This window comes from Setaria italica, chromosome IX (assembly GCF_000263155.2).
Source record: "Setaria italica strain Yugu1 chromosome IX, Setaria_italica_v2.0, whole genome shotgun sequence".
In the NCBI taxonomy this organism is placed as follows: Eukaryota; Viridiplantae; Streptophyta; class Magnoliopsida; order Poales; family Poaceae; genus Setaria; species Setaria italica.
Genome location: NC_028458.1, coordinates 20,719,966 through 20,738,704, shown reverse-complemented (window position 1 = coordinate 20,738,704; position 18,739 = coordinate 20,719,966). Strand labels below are relative to the sequence as shown.

At 43.9% G+C, this 18,739-nt stretch overlaps 1 protein-coding gene across 1 annotated transcript; it reads left to right on the top strand.

Moving 5' to 3' along the window:
* The first annotated feature begins 8,382 nt into the window (after positions 1–8,382).
* LOC101763102 (tyrosine decarboxylase 1) lies at positions 8,383–10,274 on the top strand. The gene has a single exon (XM_004983074.2). The coding sequence runs from the start codon at positions 8,468–8,470 to the stop codon at positions 9,962–9,964; it is 1,497 nt and encodes a 498-aa protein (XP_004983131.1). The 5' UTR covers positions 8,383–8,467; the 3' UTR covers positions 9,965–10,274.
* The last annotated feature ends 8,465 nt before the right edge of the window (positions 10,275–18,739 follow it).

The window sequence follows — 18,739 nt, the reverse complement described above, 5'->3', positions numbered from 1 at the left end:
ACGCTACGCCGTAACAGGGTAGTTATAAAGGTAGCTTTCGGGTTTGTCAAGAAGCATGCTATGAGACATGGTCAATCAAGATGGGATTTGCCCCTCTCTGATTGAGAGTGATATCTCTGGGCCCCTCGAGTGATCGGATCCGAAAATGCATGGCCATGCTACGTACGGTTAAGAGTTAACCTACAAAGGGATTCCGAATCACAGGATCGAGAAAGAGCGGTCGGCTTGAAGCTAGACCAAATATCGTGAGGTAAAGGGAATAGCATGTATATTATGTTGTGATGGTTCGTCTGATATGATCTTCGTGTGCGTATAGGAGTTGGCACGTCTTGCTAGAGGCCGCTACCGACTATTGGGCCGAGTAGGAGTACTCGGGCCATGTCTATACGTATCCGAACCCATAGGGTCACACACTTAAGGGGCTGGAAGCCCAATTCGGATGTGATCCGAGTTGGATTAGGTTTAGAAGTACTAATGGGCCTCGGACCCAGAGGCCCGTTAGGAACCTCTATAAATAGAGGGGTGGGGGCGCCCTAGGGTTTTACACCTTTTGGCGAAACACATCTGCCGCGCCTCCCACGCCCTCGCCTGTTGCAACTCGCGAATCTAGCAATCCGGCTTGCGACGCTTCCTCCCTGCACGTGTGGATACCTTGGAGGTGTTGCGCCTGCAGCAGTTGGACGAGCCACCGACGAGCCACGACGAGCCGACGACGAGCCGCGGCACGAGGGCGATCTTGCTGCACGTGGACGAGCTGCTGGGGAGCTGCTAGACGTTGACGTGATCTACTACGTACGACTACGTTGATCGACTACGTACGACTATGTTGATCGTCTTCACTGCATCGACGCAAATCTACATCTTCCGCACCAGTAGTGCGTCGAGTGGTAATCCCGTGATCCTTATACGACAGTTCTTCCTGGTTTTACGCGGTAGAAATTTTGATTTGCGCTAGTGTAGCCTACCTCGTATCCCAACAAATGGTTGCCTGGAGGCAGGGCAGCATACACTTTTGGCTGTGCTGCTATTTGCTGGGTGATCTGGAAAGGTAGAAACAAAGCCTGCATTGACAAGAAAATAATTAGAAATCCTATCGAAATTCTGATAAGTGCTTGTGCCTTTATGAACTATTGGGCATGTCTCTACAGCTCTAATTTCCACGACAAGCTGCTGGAGGGAGTCAAGACTTTGCTAGCTACATCATCATCCCCGGCAAGGAGGCATCATTGCTTCCCATAGATCCCTCGCAGCCACCATCTCCTCAGAATTCAAGACCGTCATTTCCAACACATCCACCTCTAGGACCGTCATCACCATTGGGACCATCGCATCCTACTCAATCACCATCTCCAACACCATCGAATCCTAGTGGTGCGAGTGACGATGACCAAAACACCCCTCCCCGATCACCGTCTGCATCGCCGGGACTAAACTCTGGTGCGAGTAAGGAACCTGCAGCACCTCTCAAGAAATCGTGACCATCGCCTTCCAAGCCAAGGCAGCCAAAGGCGAAAGAACCTATTAAGAAAACAAAGAAGTCTGAACCCATTAAGAAGCTAGCAGGCGATATGACTCCTGAGGAATTGCAGGAAGCATCGCAAGCACGGGTAAGGGAGTTCTTCCAAGCACGCGCTGAACAAATAAAAGCGAAGATGATGGAGCCAAATCCAGTAGATCCAGTGAAATTAAAGTTTTTATTAGCATGAAAAAAGAAGTAAAGAAGACTTTACTATAGAACTAGGATCGTTCGTTAGTTAAGTCTTATCAGAAGAAAAAACAAGAAGAGTCATCTTCTAGTCGTACTATCCCCCAGCTCAGGCAGCAAGTAGATAAAGTCGCTCAAGCTATAGCAGCTTTGCCCTTAGAACAACAAATCCAAGTCATTAAGTTTATGGAAGATACAGGTCTGTCGCTTGCTGAAGTTCTTGGGCAAGCTGAACCGTCAGGTCTAGAAAAGATTGTACCTAAATGGCCTTTTGAGTTAGGCATGCCTCTAGTCAGATCTGAATTGGCACGGAAGCACTCTACGAAGATGTATGAATTCCATCAATGGTACATGGAGTAGTTGGCCAAGGAAAGGGTCATGTTCGCTCTTCGTGTTAAACCAATTGATTTTTCCGGTGAAGGTGAGAAACTCCTGTGGTTGCAATTCAAGGATATATATGAAGTGTACCATCAGGATGCCCTTGATGTCTCTTTAGCGCCTAGGTTCTGTAAGTGTGTGGTTATCAAAATGTAAATTTTGGCTCAGATCATTATTTTGTGTGTGTGTCGCCCTACTAACTTTATCTTTCATTTTATGTAGGATGCTAATTTAGAGGTGCCGCAGAGAATCCTACTTCAACATTGGCTTCATGGATCCATCGCTTGTTAACCAAGTTCAGATACGGGATCAACCAAAGTCTACATTGGACGCAATATACAAATTCTTGGAGCAACAAAATTACAAGCAATATATGCTACTGCCATATAACTTTAAGTAAGTGTGGGTTTCGTTTATTTTCATTTTTTCTTTTCCTCACCTAAGTAATGTTAGTTAGTTCTAATATGAACATTTATGTAAGCAGTTTCTACAAGATTCTCCTTGTAATTATGATTGATAAAAGCAACGTTATTGTGTTTGATTCATTGAGGAAACTATAGGTGGAGTACAAAGACATTCAAGACATGTTGAACTTGTAATAATTCTGGACCTTTATCTCTATGTAAAAGTTTGTTTCCTAAATTTTCACCTAACACTGTATCATTCATTATTTTAAGTCGCAATGCATGGAAACGATTCCGTAAGACTCACCATGGTGAATTCGAAGAATTACATTCAATACAACATTCCCGGTACGTATGAAGTTTGCACATTTTGTACATTCTATAACACGAATATTTCATAACTTGTTTTTTTCCTACTAAAGTGCTTGAGACAGGAACAAGGCAATAATTTATGTGAATACTACGTCTGTGAGAACATGTACCATTTTGTGTGGGACAAGGTAATATCGGACAATATAACTGTACATAAAATAAAACTATTAATAATTAATTATTTTCTAGCTCCTTATATTTAACTGTTCGTGTAACATTCACATATTTTTAAATTACAGATGTTGCAGATTAGAGAAGAACTCTTGGAGAAGGAGAGGCTTTTGGCAATCCAAGAAACTCTCATAGGATTTCTGGTGGACAAGGTGATAAATTTCGAAGGAAAATTTTATTACGATATCAAACAGCCGAGCGGAGCAACACCACAACGGGAGGATCCTAAGAATGAAGAGGACAAATTATTGTATATATAGTAATTGTATAAATACTAGTTTGATGTGTATAATATACTAAAAATTGTATATATAAAGTAGTTATAATTAATATTATGCATATAATATCATGAAATATATATACAACATGTATACAATACGAGCATGTACATCTAAGTAGTGTACGCTAAGGATGTATACATATATGTACCTATATATATGTATATATATATATATGTGTGTGTGTGTGTGTGTGTGTGTGTGTGTGTGTGTGAGAAGCAACAATTAGCATTAATATGGAAAAGAATTTAAAAAGAAAAAAGGTCTTTAGTCCCGGTTGGTAATACAAACCGGGACTAAAGGGGTCACATGCATGGCCTGCTGGCGGGCTCTTTAGTCCCGGGTGACACTACTAGAAAACCCCCCATGTAGCTACGCGAGACTTAGAGTTTGTACATGCTTTATTTCGTCTCTATGTCAATGTAGGCATGCTTTCATAAAGCGTGTTAGAAGCATCTTCATACGTATCGCGTCAGACCTTGTAGAGACAAATCCTTTAAGCGTTGCTATAAAAGAAAGAAACATTTTATAAACACGTTAGATGCATATCTAAAAATATTGATACAATTTTGCAGACACATGTATAAAACATCTCTAGTGGTGTAGTTACGTAGTATAGTAACGCTTCATTTCGTATTAATAAATATAGACACAATATATAGATACGTATACAAAACATGCCTACTAATATAGACGCGTTTTATAGCGATGTCTTATTGCGTAGTAATTAGTATAGAGACGATTTAGTAGAGCATGACAGGTGACGTGGCACGTGATGTGGCAGATGATGTGGCTGGTGATGTGGCGGATGTTGTGGTGGGTGACGTGGCACGTGATGTGGCCGGTGGTGTGGCGGGTGACACGTTTCATAGTAACACCAAATTGCGTGTTAACAAATGTAGAAACAATATCGTAAATACATTTTTATTACGCGTCTACGGATATAGACACGTTTTATAGTAACACCACATTGTGTATTAAGAAATGTAGAGACGATTTTTCAGATACATCTATTTTCGTGTGTATTAATATATAATGATTCGTTTATTTGCATTTACAAATTCAATATATCATTTTATTTTCGAATAGTTTAATAATATCTAAATAAATTATCCATGACATTGCATAAGAACACCAGTACATTAATTCTTTGCTTCACCAAAAGGAAACTGACCAACAAGTACATTAATTAAAGTACTGTCAACAAGACAATTGCCTTGATAAAGAAACACAGACAAAGTGACAATATCATACAATTATTTCTAAATTTTTTCAATAACAACTAAAACCTACGCTTCACTTCAGTGCCTGTTCTTGCCCCTCTCTCCATCGCAGCTTCACTTCTACCTTGAAAAGTTACATCATCAGGTTGTTTAAGATTTGAACTTGTAGTTTTCTTCACCTGGGCACAAGAACACCAGTAGCAACAACACCTACACACCAAAACTCAAGAAATAATAGAGCCATAGTCAGAGATGAGTAGATAAAAAATGAGCTTGCTGTCAAGCAACATAGATCAAAAGTCCATGAAAAGGACATCCTATATCGGCAATGTTGTAATTCTGTAGAAGACAGCTCAGTCTGCTATCAGGTAGCGAAATGATAACAAAATAGGAAGCAGTTCACTTTTGTGCCATGCTACTGTACATGCTGCAAGTTTCATAACAGACCTCATAGTTGGTTAAACTAGAATTAACTTCTGCAACGGTACTGTAGATTCTACCACATTGTCAACACTAATGATTTGCATGTACAGAACACTAAGCATTACTTCAAGGATCCAAGAACAATAAATGTTTGTGTGTGTCATATGACAGCAAGCAAGATTTCCAGGTTAAAACTTGAAAGCAATATTTCCTTGTCTCCATGCTTGCAGCATATATATTGTACCATGTAAACTCTATTTCTACCACCAGCTAATAGAACCTTGACACAATTTTGTTTGTAATGTCCAGAACTTTCATGCATCCCAAAAGCTGACGTGCAGGATCAACAATTAGAAATACTCCATGGAACACAGAAACACCACCAATAGTATGAAGTTATCGTCAGAACTAAGTTCACAAGCAGAAATGGTTTGGAGACAATGAGTGGTATGGATATCTAACATGTTTGCTTTTGTAAGCGCACATTGCATGGTGACTGAAAAGACTCCATCATAAGATTTTAGAGCAAATGCTGAATATGGATGGGTATGGGTTCTACAACCGCTACAGATCTACAGTTTAAGTGAGAGTACCACGCACCATTTTCAGTTCTTCATTTGGAATTTGGGTACCGAGAACATCACATTTCAGAGCTTTTTTGCTTTATTTGTCCGCAAAAATCATGCATGCAGATCACACCCAATCCTAGCTGTTAAAATGTTGCTTTCCTATAGCTCTAGAGATTGAACTAATCATATTTGTGTTTATTTGGTATGGGTTTAACTAATCATGAAGGAAAGCAGGGGCGGCGGCATCAGGACTTGCTGGGGCGGCGCGTTGGCGGCTACCTGGGGCGGCGGCAGTGGGGGCTTGCAGCCGGCAGCTTCCAGGGGCGGCGGCGCAGGCGGATTCCGGGGCGACGGCGTTGGGGACTTGCAGGGACGGTGGTGCCAGGGGCTAATAGAGGCGGCGATAGCGGGGGCTTCTAGGGGCGGCGGCGAAGGCGAATTCCACGGGCGGCGGCGGCGGGGGCTTCTAGGGGCGGCGGCGCTGGCGGATTCCAGGGGCGACGGCGCCAGGGACTTGCAGGACATCGTAAAAAAAAGCCTAGAATGGCATCTGGGATAGGCCAGGATAGATTGCCAATTTTGGCCCGAGGGTGGCTGGGCGGGTTTTGTTTAGTCAAAAGTAATTTTATTTAGTCACTTGACAGATATACATTGCTAGCTCAATGGTAAGTCTGTAAGACTGGTATTGGCAGCCGCTGTTTGATTCCTAGAAGCCACAATTTTTTTCCTTTTTTTTTAAATTCTGTTGTACACTTTATTCCTGGGAGCCACCATTTTTTTCCTTTTTTAAAAAATTATGTTGTTCACTTTCATCATGTAATGCAGAAACACGCTATTTGTACTTTGTTTGCTCACAATCAAGGATGTTTTTGTGTAGTCGCAGTTAGGAAACTTGTTAGTGGTCTCTCATCAGTCTACTATTGCAATTTACTTTATAACAAACTTTCATCATGTAATGCAGAACCACGCTATTTGTACTTTGTTTGCTCACAATCAAGGATGTTTTTGTGCATTCGTAGTTAGGAAACTTGTTAGTGGTCTCTCATTAGTCTACTATTGCAATTTAATTTATAACAACTTCTGGGCTAACAACTGCTTTTGTTTCTGTTGGAGCATGTCTCCAAGATTGGATATGCTTGGAAGGATTTCATTCCTTTTTCTTTCAACACCTGCCTTTTGCTTTCCTCTAAATTGATCAACCTTGAAATGCACCGTATCAATGATTTTCTCATGTTACATTGTTGCAAAGTGTATGCTAATGTTTTCATCCTGCTTGTCTTATCTAGGTCCCTATCCAATTTTATTTGTTCAATAGTGAAGGCTCAACAGCAAACAACAACTATAATATATGGTAATACAATAGATTGAGACTACTAAATATAGTTAAGAATATGTATTCATGCATACCTTCTTGCTCAACAAATTTGAACATTTTAAGCCTTTCTCCATTACATGATGAAATTGTATATTTATTTTGCCAGTGGGTGCCTATTGATGGTTATTTGATACGCTTTATGATTTATCTACATGCTATTCACGATTGAAAGCATGCCAAACTTTGTATCAATTCGATACGTTTTTCTAATCAAGTAAGAAAGCATTTTTACCTGGCTATAGACAATTGTTTGATACGCTTTACAACGTGTCTAGAGGGTAATGACCCTTTAAAGCGTTTCAAACTTTGTATCAATTCAATACTTTTTTTAATCAAGTCAGAAAGCATCTTTATCTGGCTATAGACAATTGTTTGATACGCTTTACAATGTGTCTAGGTGATAATGACGCTTTAAAGCGTGTCAAACTTTGTATCAATTCAATACATTTTTCTAATTAAGTCAGAAAGCATCTTTACATGGCTATAGATAATTGTTTGATACGCTTTACAACATGTCTAGGTGATAATGACGCTTTAAAGCGTGTCAAACTTGTATCAATTCGATACGTTTTTCTAATCAAGTCAGAAAGCATGCCTACCTAGCTATAGATAATTGTTTGATACGCTTTACAACGTGTCTAGGTGATAATGACGCTTTAAAGCGTGTCAAACTTTGTATCAATTTGATACGTTTTTCTAATCAAGTCAGAAAGCATGCTTACCTGGCTATAGACAATTGTTTGATACGCTTTACAACGTGTCTAGGGGATAATGATGCTTTAAAGCATGTCTAACTCCGTGTCATTTTGAGATGACTTTAATAGCGTGTTAAAAAATATCTTTATATGACTAATAACACTGCAAGTGTGTCTAATATCATAATAGTCTGACACACTTTTGAAATCGTGTCAAAAAGCATCTTTACATGTTGATGTAGAGATGCTTCTATCGTGCGTTACTACTATAGCGTAGCTAAGGGGGGAGGTTTTCTAGTAGTGTGAATGACCCGGGACTAAAGAGAGGGATCTTTAGTCCCAAATAGTTAGTCATGGTTGGTTTTTCGGGAGGTATGAGGCTTACCAGCCGGGACTAAAGCTCGGTTTTCCACCGGTGGAGGTTGTTACACCTTCTGAGAATTTTAAATTGACTAACGTTCCCTACCACCAAGGATCTGTTACATAGTTTAGGAGGGCAAGTTAAACGTGTTTATTCTTTACGATTATAATATTTAAAACTTTATCTATCTAGAATGATAACAAGAAACTATCGACAGCCAAGTCGCTTGTGTCCGTGCATGTCCCTGTCCTGCTGTCCACGTGCTGGTGGCAGTTGAAGTGTTGAACTGCTTGTTATCAGTAATTAAGATCTCGTCTCCACCTAGCAAACGCGGAAAGCATCAGTGCGTAGCCTAGCGTGCGCACTCGCAAATCGCAATATAAGCCACCCCGATCTGCCTGCTGCAGCCGCACTCCAAAGAACTCAAGCCAAAGCAAACAGCCTGTAGCTTCTCGCCTTCTCCTGCTGTTGCTTTGTACTGCTAAGCTAGGCTAAGCTAAAAACTTGTTGGCTATGGGCAGCTTGCCACTCGACGCGCCAGTGCAGCCACTGGACCCCGAGGCCTTCGCCGGCGACTCGCGCGCCGTCGTGGACTTCCTCGCCGAGTACTACCGCGACGTCGACAAGTACCCGGTCCGGGCGGCCGACCTCGAACCGGGCCGTCTCCGCAAGCTGCTCCCGGACTCGGCGCCGGAGCATGGCGAGCCGTTGGAGGACGTCCTCGAGGACGTGCGGCGGGACATCCTGCCGGGGCTCACCCACTGGCAGAGCCCTAGCTTCTTCGCCTACTTCCCCATGAACGCCAGCACCGCCGGCTTCGCGGGGGAGATGCTGTCCGTCGGCCTCAACGTCGTGCCCTTCCTGTGGGCCGCGTCGCCGGCCGCTGCCGAACTCGAGGGCGTGGTGGTGGACTGGATGGGCCGGCTGCTCGGCCTGCCAAGCCGGCTACTCTTCTCGGGCGGCGGTGGTGGCGTCCTGCAGGGGAGCACGTGCGAGGCCGTGGTCTGCACGCTCGCCGCCGCGCGGGACCGCGCGCTGGCCAAGCTGGGACACGAGGCCATCATGAAGCTGGTGGTCTACACCTCCGACCAGACGCACGCCACATTCCAGAAGGGCGCGCGGCTCGTTGGCATCCCGCCGTCCAACTTCCGCGTCATTCCGACGTCGGCGGCCTCCGGGTACGGCCTTACCGCCGACGCCGTCCGCGCCGCCGTCGATCGCGACGTCGCCAGCGGCCTTGTGCCTCTGTACCTGTGCGCCACGGTGGGCACGACGGGGCTCGGCGCGGTCGACCCCGTGCGCGAGCTCGGGGAGGAGGCGCGGCGCCACGGAATGTGGCTGCACGTAGACGCCGCGTACGCCGGCAGCGCGGCCATCTGCCCGGAGTTCCAGGGCTACCTCGATGGCGCCGAGCTCGCCGACTCAGTGAGCATGAACCCGCACAAGTGGTTCCTCACCAACATGGACTGCTGCTGCCTGTGGGTTGCAAGCCCCCGTGACCTAACCTCAGCGCTGTCCACCGATCCGGAGTACCTCAAGAACGTGGGCACAAACGGCACGGGGAAGCCGGCCGCCATAGACTACAAGGACTGGCAGATCTCCCTATCGCGCCGATTTCGCGCCATCAAGCTCTGGGTCGTGCTGCGACGATACGGTGCCGTCGGGCTGCGCGCGCACATCCGGCGCCACGTCACGGCAGCGAAATGGTTTGAGCGGGCGGTGGCGGCGGACGAGCTCTTCGAGGTGGTGGTTCCGAGAAGGTTCTCTCTCGTGTGCTTCCGCCTCCGGGAAAGGTTCGTGGGGGATGACGCGGTGGACGACGTGAACCGGGAGCTCCTCGCGGCGGTGAACGAGAGCGGGCGCGCGTTCATGACCCACTTCGTGGTGGACGGCAAGTTCGTCATCCGGCTCGCCATTGGCGGCGCCTCGACGGAGCTCCGGCACGTCATGGACGTGTGGGAGCTGCTGCAGGCCAAGGCCGAGGAGGTTCTACAGCGTTATCAGCTCTAATAATGGGCTCTTCACTCTCCAGCGTTTGCGAGCAGTGAGCGACAAGCATGCATGCTTGTATGCCGGCCTTCACATTATTCTCTTATTGAACTGTTTCCTTATTGAACTGTTTCCGGCGCTAGGCCATAAAAGATTTATGCTGGGGCTACAAGTGGTCACCCGTCAGCAATCTTGAGCTAGCACAAATACCATATGTCCTGACGGGCGTCTGTGCTGGCGGGTGGTTACAGGAATATGTACATCACCCGCCAGCACAGATGGTTCCAGGAATATGTATTTTCCCATTCAATATATTATTTTCCACGAGTTATTTATAATTTCTATTTCCTGCCAATTTTAACCGTCAAATTGAAATATGTATCTCCAACCACGTAACAACAAACTTGAATAATAAATAATTCACATTATTCAAAACTGCATCGTACATAATATATAATTCACATTATTAAAAGTCCAACATTTGGAATAGAGCTATTCTTTGCCACGCTAATATTAAAACTACTACACCCATCTACGAAGATTTGTGCACTCGTCCGCCATCAACACGCCATCTTTATCAAAGAATGCTCCATCTTCATGACAAATCTCGCTTAGGATGAACCTCGCCAAGTCCGTACAAATGTTGTCGATTTGTTTGTCTTTGATCGTGCTATAGTTTTTGTCGATGGTAGGCATATGTAGGTATACAATAAATGAAGATTAGGATGTATTACCATTAGAAAGTTAGCACATGGTAGTGTATAAGAGACTTACGTCTTCAGGGTTCGTCCAGTACCTCCCATTGTTTCTGATGAGCTCGCACACGTAATATCCGCATAGCGTAGAGCTGGGAGGTTGCTTGTGGCACTGCAATTAATGACAAGTGTACATTAGATGAAAAAAACCAAGTTTTTATGTTCTTACGAATCTATGATATATTATTTTCATAACTTTCTTCCTTTTTGGATTGTGGTCCCCATCTTTTAGTATGTAAAGCTTGTACACACTTTGAGGATATAAAGACATGAGTTAGTAATACAACTTAGGTGCATAGAATGTCAACATGCATTTAAATACTGCCAAGGAATGTCTTACTTTTGTATAATGCCTATGAATTCCATGTACCTATCTCTACTAAAGCTGGCCGAGTCGAGGACCACTGCTTCTCCTAGCTTGGGTAAAATAATGATGGAATCCAGTAGTCCCTGCATTATATTAAAATAATTTATATTATAGATGGCATTAAATTTATATATATATAGTAATTAAAACTAGCTTACTCAAAATTGTAAGGAGCCATGATATAATCATTGTCAGCCTTTTTTCTCATTACTCTTGCAATGTATACGGACACTTTGTGCATTTCATCTATGTAGGCTTTTAATTTTATAGCATTTTCTCCGCTTGTGTCTCTGCTACTTCCATTTGTGCTTTGATCGTTTCCATCATTTTGAGCTTGTGCTGTGGCTCGCTTATTCGTACTGGGTCAAGGTATGCTACCTTGAACCTGCCGTTCATCAATTCTTCCTCCCTCCATTGCATCCTGCGGAATAGGTCGCTCAGTTACTTGACATATAAAATATATACGTGTGTATTTAAAACTCGTGTATGCGGTATATGTGGACTTACAAGCACCATACGGAAATGAGATTCATGTCGAGGTGTTGTCGACGATAAAGTCTGTGTAAATCCTCGAAATCGATCACAATCTGGTGAGAGCGCTGAGGAAAACCTTAGTTAGGACATGCGCGGTGATTGCTCAAATACCTTTCTTCATTGCATTCATGATCCATCCATGCAGCTTCAATGAGACTAGTGACCGGATGTTGGATGATTTGGTACCGGTTGGTGTTATGATCCGGTACTAAAAGGCCTGAACCATTTAGTACCGGGCAATAACATTAGTACCTCATGGTGTACCATTTAGTACCGGGCAATAACACCAAACGGTACTAAATGGTGACATTTAGTACCGAGCGGTATTATTGTCTGGTACTAAAAGCCTCTCCACGGGTTACTTCAAAAGGAAAGCATATCTAACTCCATCACATGTGTTGTGTAGGTGAGATGGTAAGGATAGTTCACGCGAGGCTTGAGGTCATGGGTTCGAATCCCGCGGACCACGCACGCGCATATTACGTGTGAAATTCGCATGACTTGTGATGCGCGTGTTCGGGAGCCTCCGGCTGTTTGTCAAATTTTTTTTCTTTATATAGTACCGGTTATTTTAGCCGATACTAAATGGCATGGCATTAGTACTGAACAAATGGTACTGGTCGGGCGCCTGGTACTAAGGGGTGTTCCCGACCGATACTAAAAGTGAGTTGTCTAGCGGTGGACGTGATATAACCCCAAATGTATTGCTGCCGAAAATTAAAGTTGACGATCGATGCGGCAAGTTCATCCAACGTGTAGAAATGCTATCTATGTCCACGGCTGACACTACGTGAAACCCCCGTAAACATCGTCGTGATCGACTTCCTATCACATGGCTGAAGATCATCTCCGGGCTCCGATGTCGGCAGTGCATATAGAGACACTATTTTTACCATATAGGGACATTTTATGCTATCTCTATGGAGACATACTCGCTCTGTCCTGCAAAGAGTGTCCTTTTAGTTCTATCCTAAGTCAAACCATCTTATGTTGACCAAATTTATATAAATGTATATCAATACTTTTGATGTCTAAACAAGTTTCATTAGATTAGTTATGAAATATATTTTCATAGCATAACTATTCAGTGTTATAAATATTGATACTCTTCACTGTAAACTTGGTCAAACTTAAAACAGTTTGACTTACGACAAACCTAAAAGGACACTCTTTGCGGGACGGAGGGAGTATATGGAGTCATTTTCTAATATGTCATAGAGGTGCCACTACAAAATATTGTCTCTTTGAATGAAGAGATATTTTTTGAAGTGTCCCTATATTTTGTAAGACAACTTGTAATAGCACAATATTATGTCTATATCCTCTATATATTGCAAAAGTATGCTAATTTTGGAGTCATGGGTCTTCGAACTCAAGACCTCCACCTACTAGCCAACTCAATCTCACACCAATTGTTCGATATTTACTTAGTATAATTCTTACGAGTAGTGCCTCAATAGTCTAAACAATGTCTCAGGATATTACAGTGAATGTCTCAAATTATGTCTTTATGTGGGTAAGGTCAAACTTTTTAGTGTCTCAAATATGTCGTTAACATTGTATATTGGCATTTTTATAAGATTTCTTAAGAAAATGTCCCTATCGTAGAAAATGCTTCAAGTAGTATCTCAATAAATATGTCACTTTTTAAAGTGCCACAAAAATGTGTTTTTACCATACGTTAAGATATATTAACATTCATAAGGGTAAATCATAAAATGTCTATATAAAAGTATTTCTACTTGATGTTTATGCTGTAGTGTCCGTCCCAAAGTATGGGTCGTTTTGACATTTCTATATTCATAACTTTTGTTATGCACTTGCTTCCTCCGTCCCAAATTACTATTCGTTTTGGCTTTTCTAAGTAAATGACTTTTGCTATGCATCTAGATTAGCATATATCTAGGTACATAGCAAAAATATGAATCTAGAAAAACCAAAATAAATAGTAATTTGGGATGGAGGGATATAATGACTAGATACATAGTAAAAATTATGAATATAGAAATGCCAAAACGACCTATAATTTGGGAGGGAGGGAGTGGGATTGAACGCCATGGAAACATGTACGAATAGTTTAGGCACGTGGATTAGAGAGACGATCTCCGACAATGGCCCTGTTTCTAATTAAATATGACGGTGCGCCAGCATTTCTCTGATGACCACTTGCACCAGAGTTAAAGATGACATCAACCCTCCACTTGTTCAGTTGTTTGCTCGCCCATGACAGCTGCTTTAAGTTGTAGGCCACGTGGTGTGCATTCATTTTTCATGGAGAGATTTGATTTGAATTGGCCATTCGTTTGTGCTGATCCTGCTCGTCGCATGGTGCTTCGCGGGGGGAAGATGTGTAGCCAGTTAAGCTCCCATCGATCTGCCGGATGCCGGCTGAGAGACGACGAGGACGAGCACTTCTCCGTTCAGCCTGAGGTCGGCCGGCCGAACATGACAATGAGGACGACGAGGCTCTGTTAAGTCGACGACATGTGGATCCCACAAGGGAGCGAGCACTCGTAAAAATATTATAGAAATTAAAGCTATGTTATAGAAATTGAAGCTAGCCCACCAAACATCAAGATCTAGCTTAACTAGCAAGGTGACCCGCGCAAATAGCATGGGAGCTAGCTTTTTCCGTACTCATTTGAGTTTTTCTCAAGTAGTGCTGTTAATTGTTAGTCCATCCGTTTATGTTTACAAGGTATGGGTGACTTGACACGGTCTTCCAAATTACACTTTGACTATTTATTTATCTTATATTATATTGTTTATGATTATAAACTGTTTATGGTTATAAACTTATATCCATTCTAGAGTATATTTGATTACGAATCCAACCATGTAGAGTTTACATTATAAAAATAAAAAATTGATAGTTAAATTATTGATCAAACATTTTAAAGTTTGAATTTTAATATGCGTGTGCGCCTTACAAATAAAAACGGAGGGAGTAGTTAGTAATTGTTTTGTTCCTAATGGACCTGACAAAGTCATCATTTAATGTTTTTTTCATATGTCAATTCATGCATTTTCTATACATTTCTCCTCACTTACTATATATATATATTATATATATATATATATATATATATATATATATATCAAATTGAGGATAGAGAGGGTCCTGTCGCACTTGGAGTGACTCAAGGGGCACCCACCCCACCTGTCGCTGCACCCCCACCAAACCCTAGGCTAGTTGCTGCCAATTTTCATTGGTGGCTAACACGGTGGCATGAAGTCATTTTTTGCACACGTTCCCCCTCCTCCTTCTCTCTTTCCCTCTCCCTCATTTACCCTAGGTCGCATCTCTTCTCTTCCTCCATCACCTAGGGCTGGGGTGCATGTTAGCTCCCAGGCTTATGACTTTAAAACCCTTTATGCATTGGATTTCACCCTCGGTAACGCACTAATAGACCCCAATGTTGACTCACATTGTATTAAATTGAGTGCTTTCCGCATTTCTATACACGTTTGAGGGGGAGGGGCGACTGGGGACACTGGTCTGAAGCTCGACTATGGTCTACGCACAATCCCATATAATTCCCCCGCCCCTACCAAAATCTAAGCCTCCATAACTCGATCAAGATAATGGATATAGCCACATAGGATGCCACTATTTAAAATGAAGAAAAGGAGTAATCAACTATGTAAAAAAATCCATTTATATTTCGGCATTTATTGGCAAAAAGGAAAAATATCAATACGAAGGAGGAGAAATAAGAAATAGTAATATTGTCCAATCATCTAGAATTCTGCCCGCAATAGGGGAAGTAGAAGGCACAGGTAGAAGGATGAAAGCAAGAATTTGCATTCTTTATGGGACACAGGAGGAGGGAGGGAGGGAGGGAGAGTAACCATTAGACCTTTAGATGATTAGAACATGCTAACATGTGCTAATAGTTGGTGTATCCAAATTAGCAAATATCCATCTGCTTATTATTACGTTCTGTTTGGAGTTTAGCCCGGCCTAAAGTTTAGACATCTAATATTTAGCCCAGTCTTTTTTGGGGTTAGAGCTAATATTTAGTCCATCTGTTGACAAAAGTCTATTCTACCCCTAGGGTTTGGGTGAATAAAGGATAATATTTTAGTGGAGGTGTTGTACATACATCTATGAGCTCGCCAGAAGGTTTGGACAGTCCTAGATACAGGGCTGGACACCGAGACGTGTCTAACATGAAGGCTACGGTGCAGGACGGCGTGGTCTACGTGGCAAGACAGGAACTAGTCGAGGATTAGGAAAACTACTCATAGCAATTAGAGTAGGACTCGCCTAGTCGAATCCGACTAGCATTTTTGTAATCAACCGACCTATAACCCTGCCCCTGGCAATATAATGCGAGGCAAGGACCCCCTCCAAAGAAATTCAATCCAACCAACACATAGGACGTAGGGTATTACGCAATCTAGCGGCCCGAACCTATCTAAATCATGTGTCTATGTTCACCTTTGAGTCCTGATCTCAGCGAGCCCCACTAACCAAACACTACCTCAGGCACCAGTTGGTTGCCAGGTCTAAACACCGACATCTGGCATGCCAGATAGGGGATCTCGCTGAGAATCCACTGGCGAACTCGATGGCCCAAGTCATCATCAAGCCAATGGTCACGTTCGAAGCGGGCGCAACGTTCGTCTTCAGCTCCTAGGTTTGCGTCGTAAATGGCACTGAAAACTTCCATCACCACATTGTGCCGGCCCCGGAGAAGAAGCAGCAAGCCATCAAGCTCCAACATCAAGCTCTGGAGGATCTCGTCGATAAATTCAGCGAAATTTCAATTTCTAACTTAGTCAGAGGCTAGGGGGACGAGTCCGAGTGCAATTCGACTTCTCCCGCTAGTCGAACTGATTTTCACGAGCCGGCGCTTAAGCCATCGCACGAATCAGACTACTACCCAAGTTGAATCCCGTTCGGACTCCAAAACATGGTTGCTATTTACCAAGCCACCTTGTCCAGATCACAATCTGACACGGATACGGTCGAGGACCTCGACTACTACTCGGACCCGGACGAGGAGACCTCTTTAGCAGGTCCACAGCAGGGCCTGGTAATCACATTGATTCCACAAGGCAGATTCGTCTACTAGCCCAACATGAAGCCACCTGCTCTCACCAAGGACGACGATTCACGCCTTATCGCCTACCTAGAAACCCTCTCGTACCAGGAGGGAGCTCCTCTGTTGCCCATCTACAAAGAAGGCGGCTCCACGGAGGTCATCATGTCAAGCTCGGGAAGTTACTCTCCAGAATGAGAACTCTTCAATCTCATTGCTGGACAGGAAGGTGATGAAGAAGAGCAACCAGATTGAAATCCGCACCATGAACGTCACCTGGATGATGTCTCGCAAGATGAACTCAATGCCAACGTTGCTGAAGAGGAGACTGAAGCTCAAAGAACTCGACAGCGAGCAAGAAACGCTGCAAGAGCAGAGCACCGCCGCTGCCTTGTAGCAAACTTGCCAATCATGAACTTGGATAACACGTTTGAAGTAGTTCAATCGCGTCAACATCGTACTCCTCTTGCCACCATTGCGTCCATTGATCTCATTACCCGCGCAATGCCACTTGACAAGTACACTAGACAATTGGCCAAACTGGCAAAATGCGCGTATGAAGAACTCGATCAGCAAAACCTGATACATTCAGTGCAACACACCCCATCCCAATGTAGTCAACATGGCAGTAGCCATTGACGCACTCCATCCAGACCAAGTCAAATTGGAGGCACCAGACGAAGCCAAGCTGGAGCTAAGGGTAGTCGGGTAGGACCCTCGGGAGGCCGTGGCCACCGTGGGGCTAACTCAGAGGCTGAACACCTAGTACAAGATCTTCGCAATAAGATCAACGCCGGCCGCGACACCCATACAATCATCGACAGACGCCACCATGAGCGCGAGCAAGAAGTCGAGTATCCAGGAGGAGATTCTAACAGGTTCCCCACCTTCTCAAGACGTGTGAGGATGACAATTCTACCCGAGAAATTCAAACCTCCAGGTATCACGAAGTATGATGGCAAGCAAGACCCAGTCCAATGGCTGCAGTGCTACTCACTGTCAGTTCAGGCAGCGGGGGGAACGATGAGACCAAGGTCATCTACTTTCCTATCTGCATGGTGGCGGCGCCACTCACATGGCTTGAATCACTAGATAAGAACTCCATCGACACATGGAAGGGCCTCAAGGTGGCGTTCACCAACAACTACGTAGGGGCGATGCAGCGTCTTGGCAACAGGATCGACTTGTCTCAAGTCAAACAACAAGAAGGTGAGACCCTACGAAATTACTTACATCACTTTTTCGACAAGAAAGCCACAATTGTGGATATCATGGAGCGGGACATCATAGATTGCTTCTAGAATGGCCTCTACGACTGCCAGATGTTCCAGGATTTTGGGAGAAGACGCCCCGGTGATGTCAAATCCCTTAAGATCATGGTGCAGGTGTGGGCAGATAAAGAAGACAGGGAGATCGGGAGGTTCGAGTCTAATCACAACAAGGGCTAGAACAACAATAATTAGAACAATGGCCAATGCAATGACAACGATCGCCCTAACGACAACTGAAATAACTACTCGGGATGTCAGAACTGCAAGCGAAAGCCAGACAACACTGTCACGGCAATGTCACAGTCATCCAAAAAAGGTGGCAGCAGGAATCAAGACAGGACCCCGTTCAGCAAGCTTCTGAAGAAACAATGCCCATGGCACCTGTACCATAAGCACTCTATGATGGATTGTTACAATCTACGCAGAGTCATGAAAGACCTGCCAGAACCATCTAGTACTAAAAACCAAGGGAAGGCCAAGGAAGACGAAGACAATGGTGACAACGGCAAATTCCAAAACCCTTCCAACACCATCAACATCATTGGTGGCACACCGGGTACTACTACTAAGCGGTCACAGAAGCTCGCCCTCCGAGAGATCATGTTCATTGAACCAGCAACACCAACGTTCCTCAAATGGTCCGAAGTGCCAATTACCTTCTCCAGGAAGGACCAATGGACTAGTTTCTCAGACCTAGGATGGTATCCTCTCATCTTGGATCCAATAGTCGCTGGCTCCAGACTCACCAAAGTACTCATCGATGGCGGTAGCGGTCTCAATATACTCTTCGCCAAGACACTGAAGAAGATGGGCCTCGATAT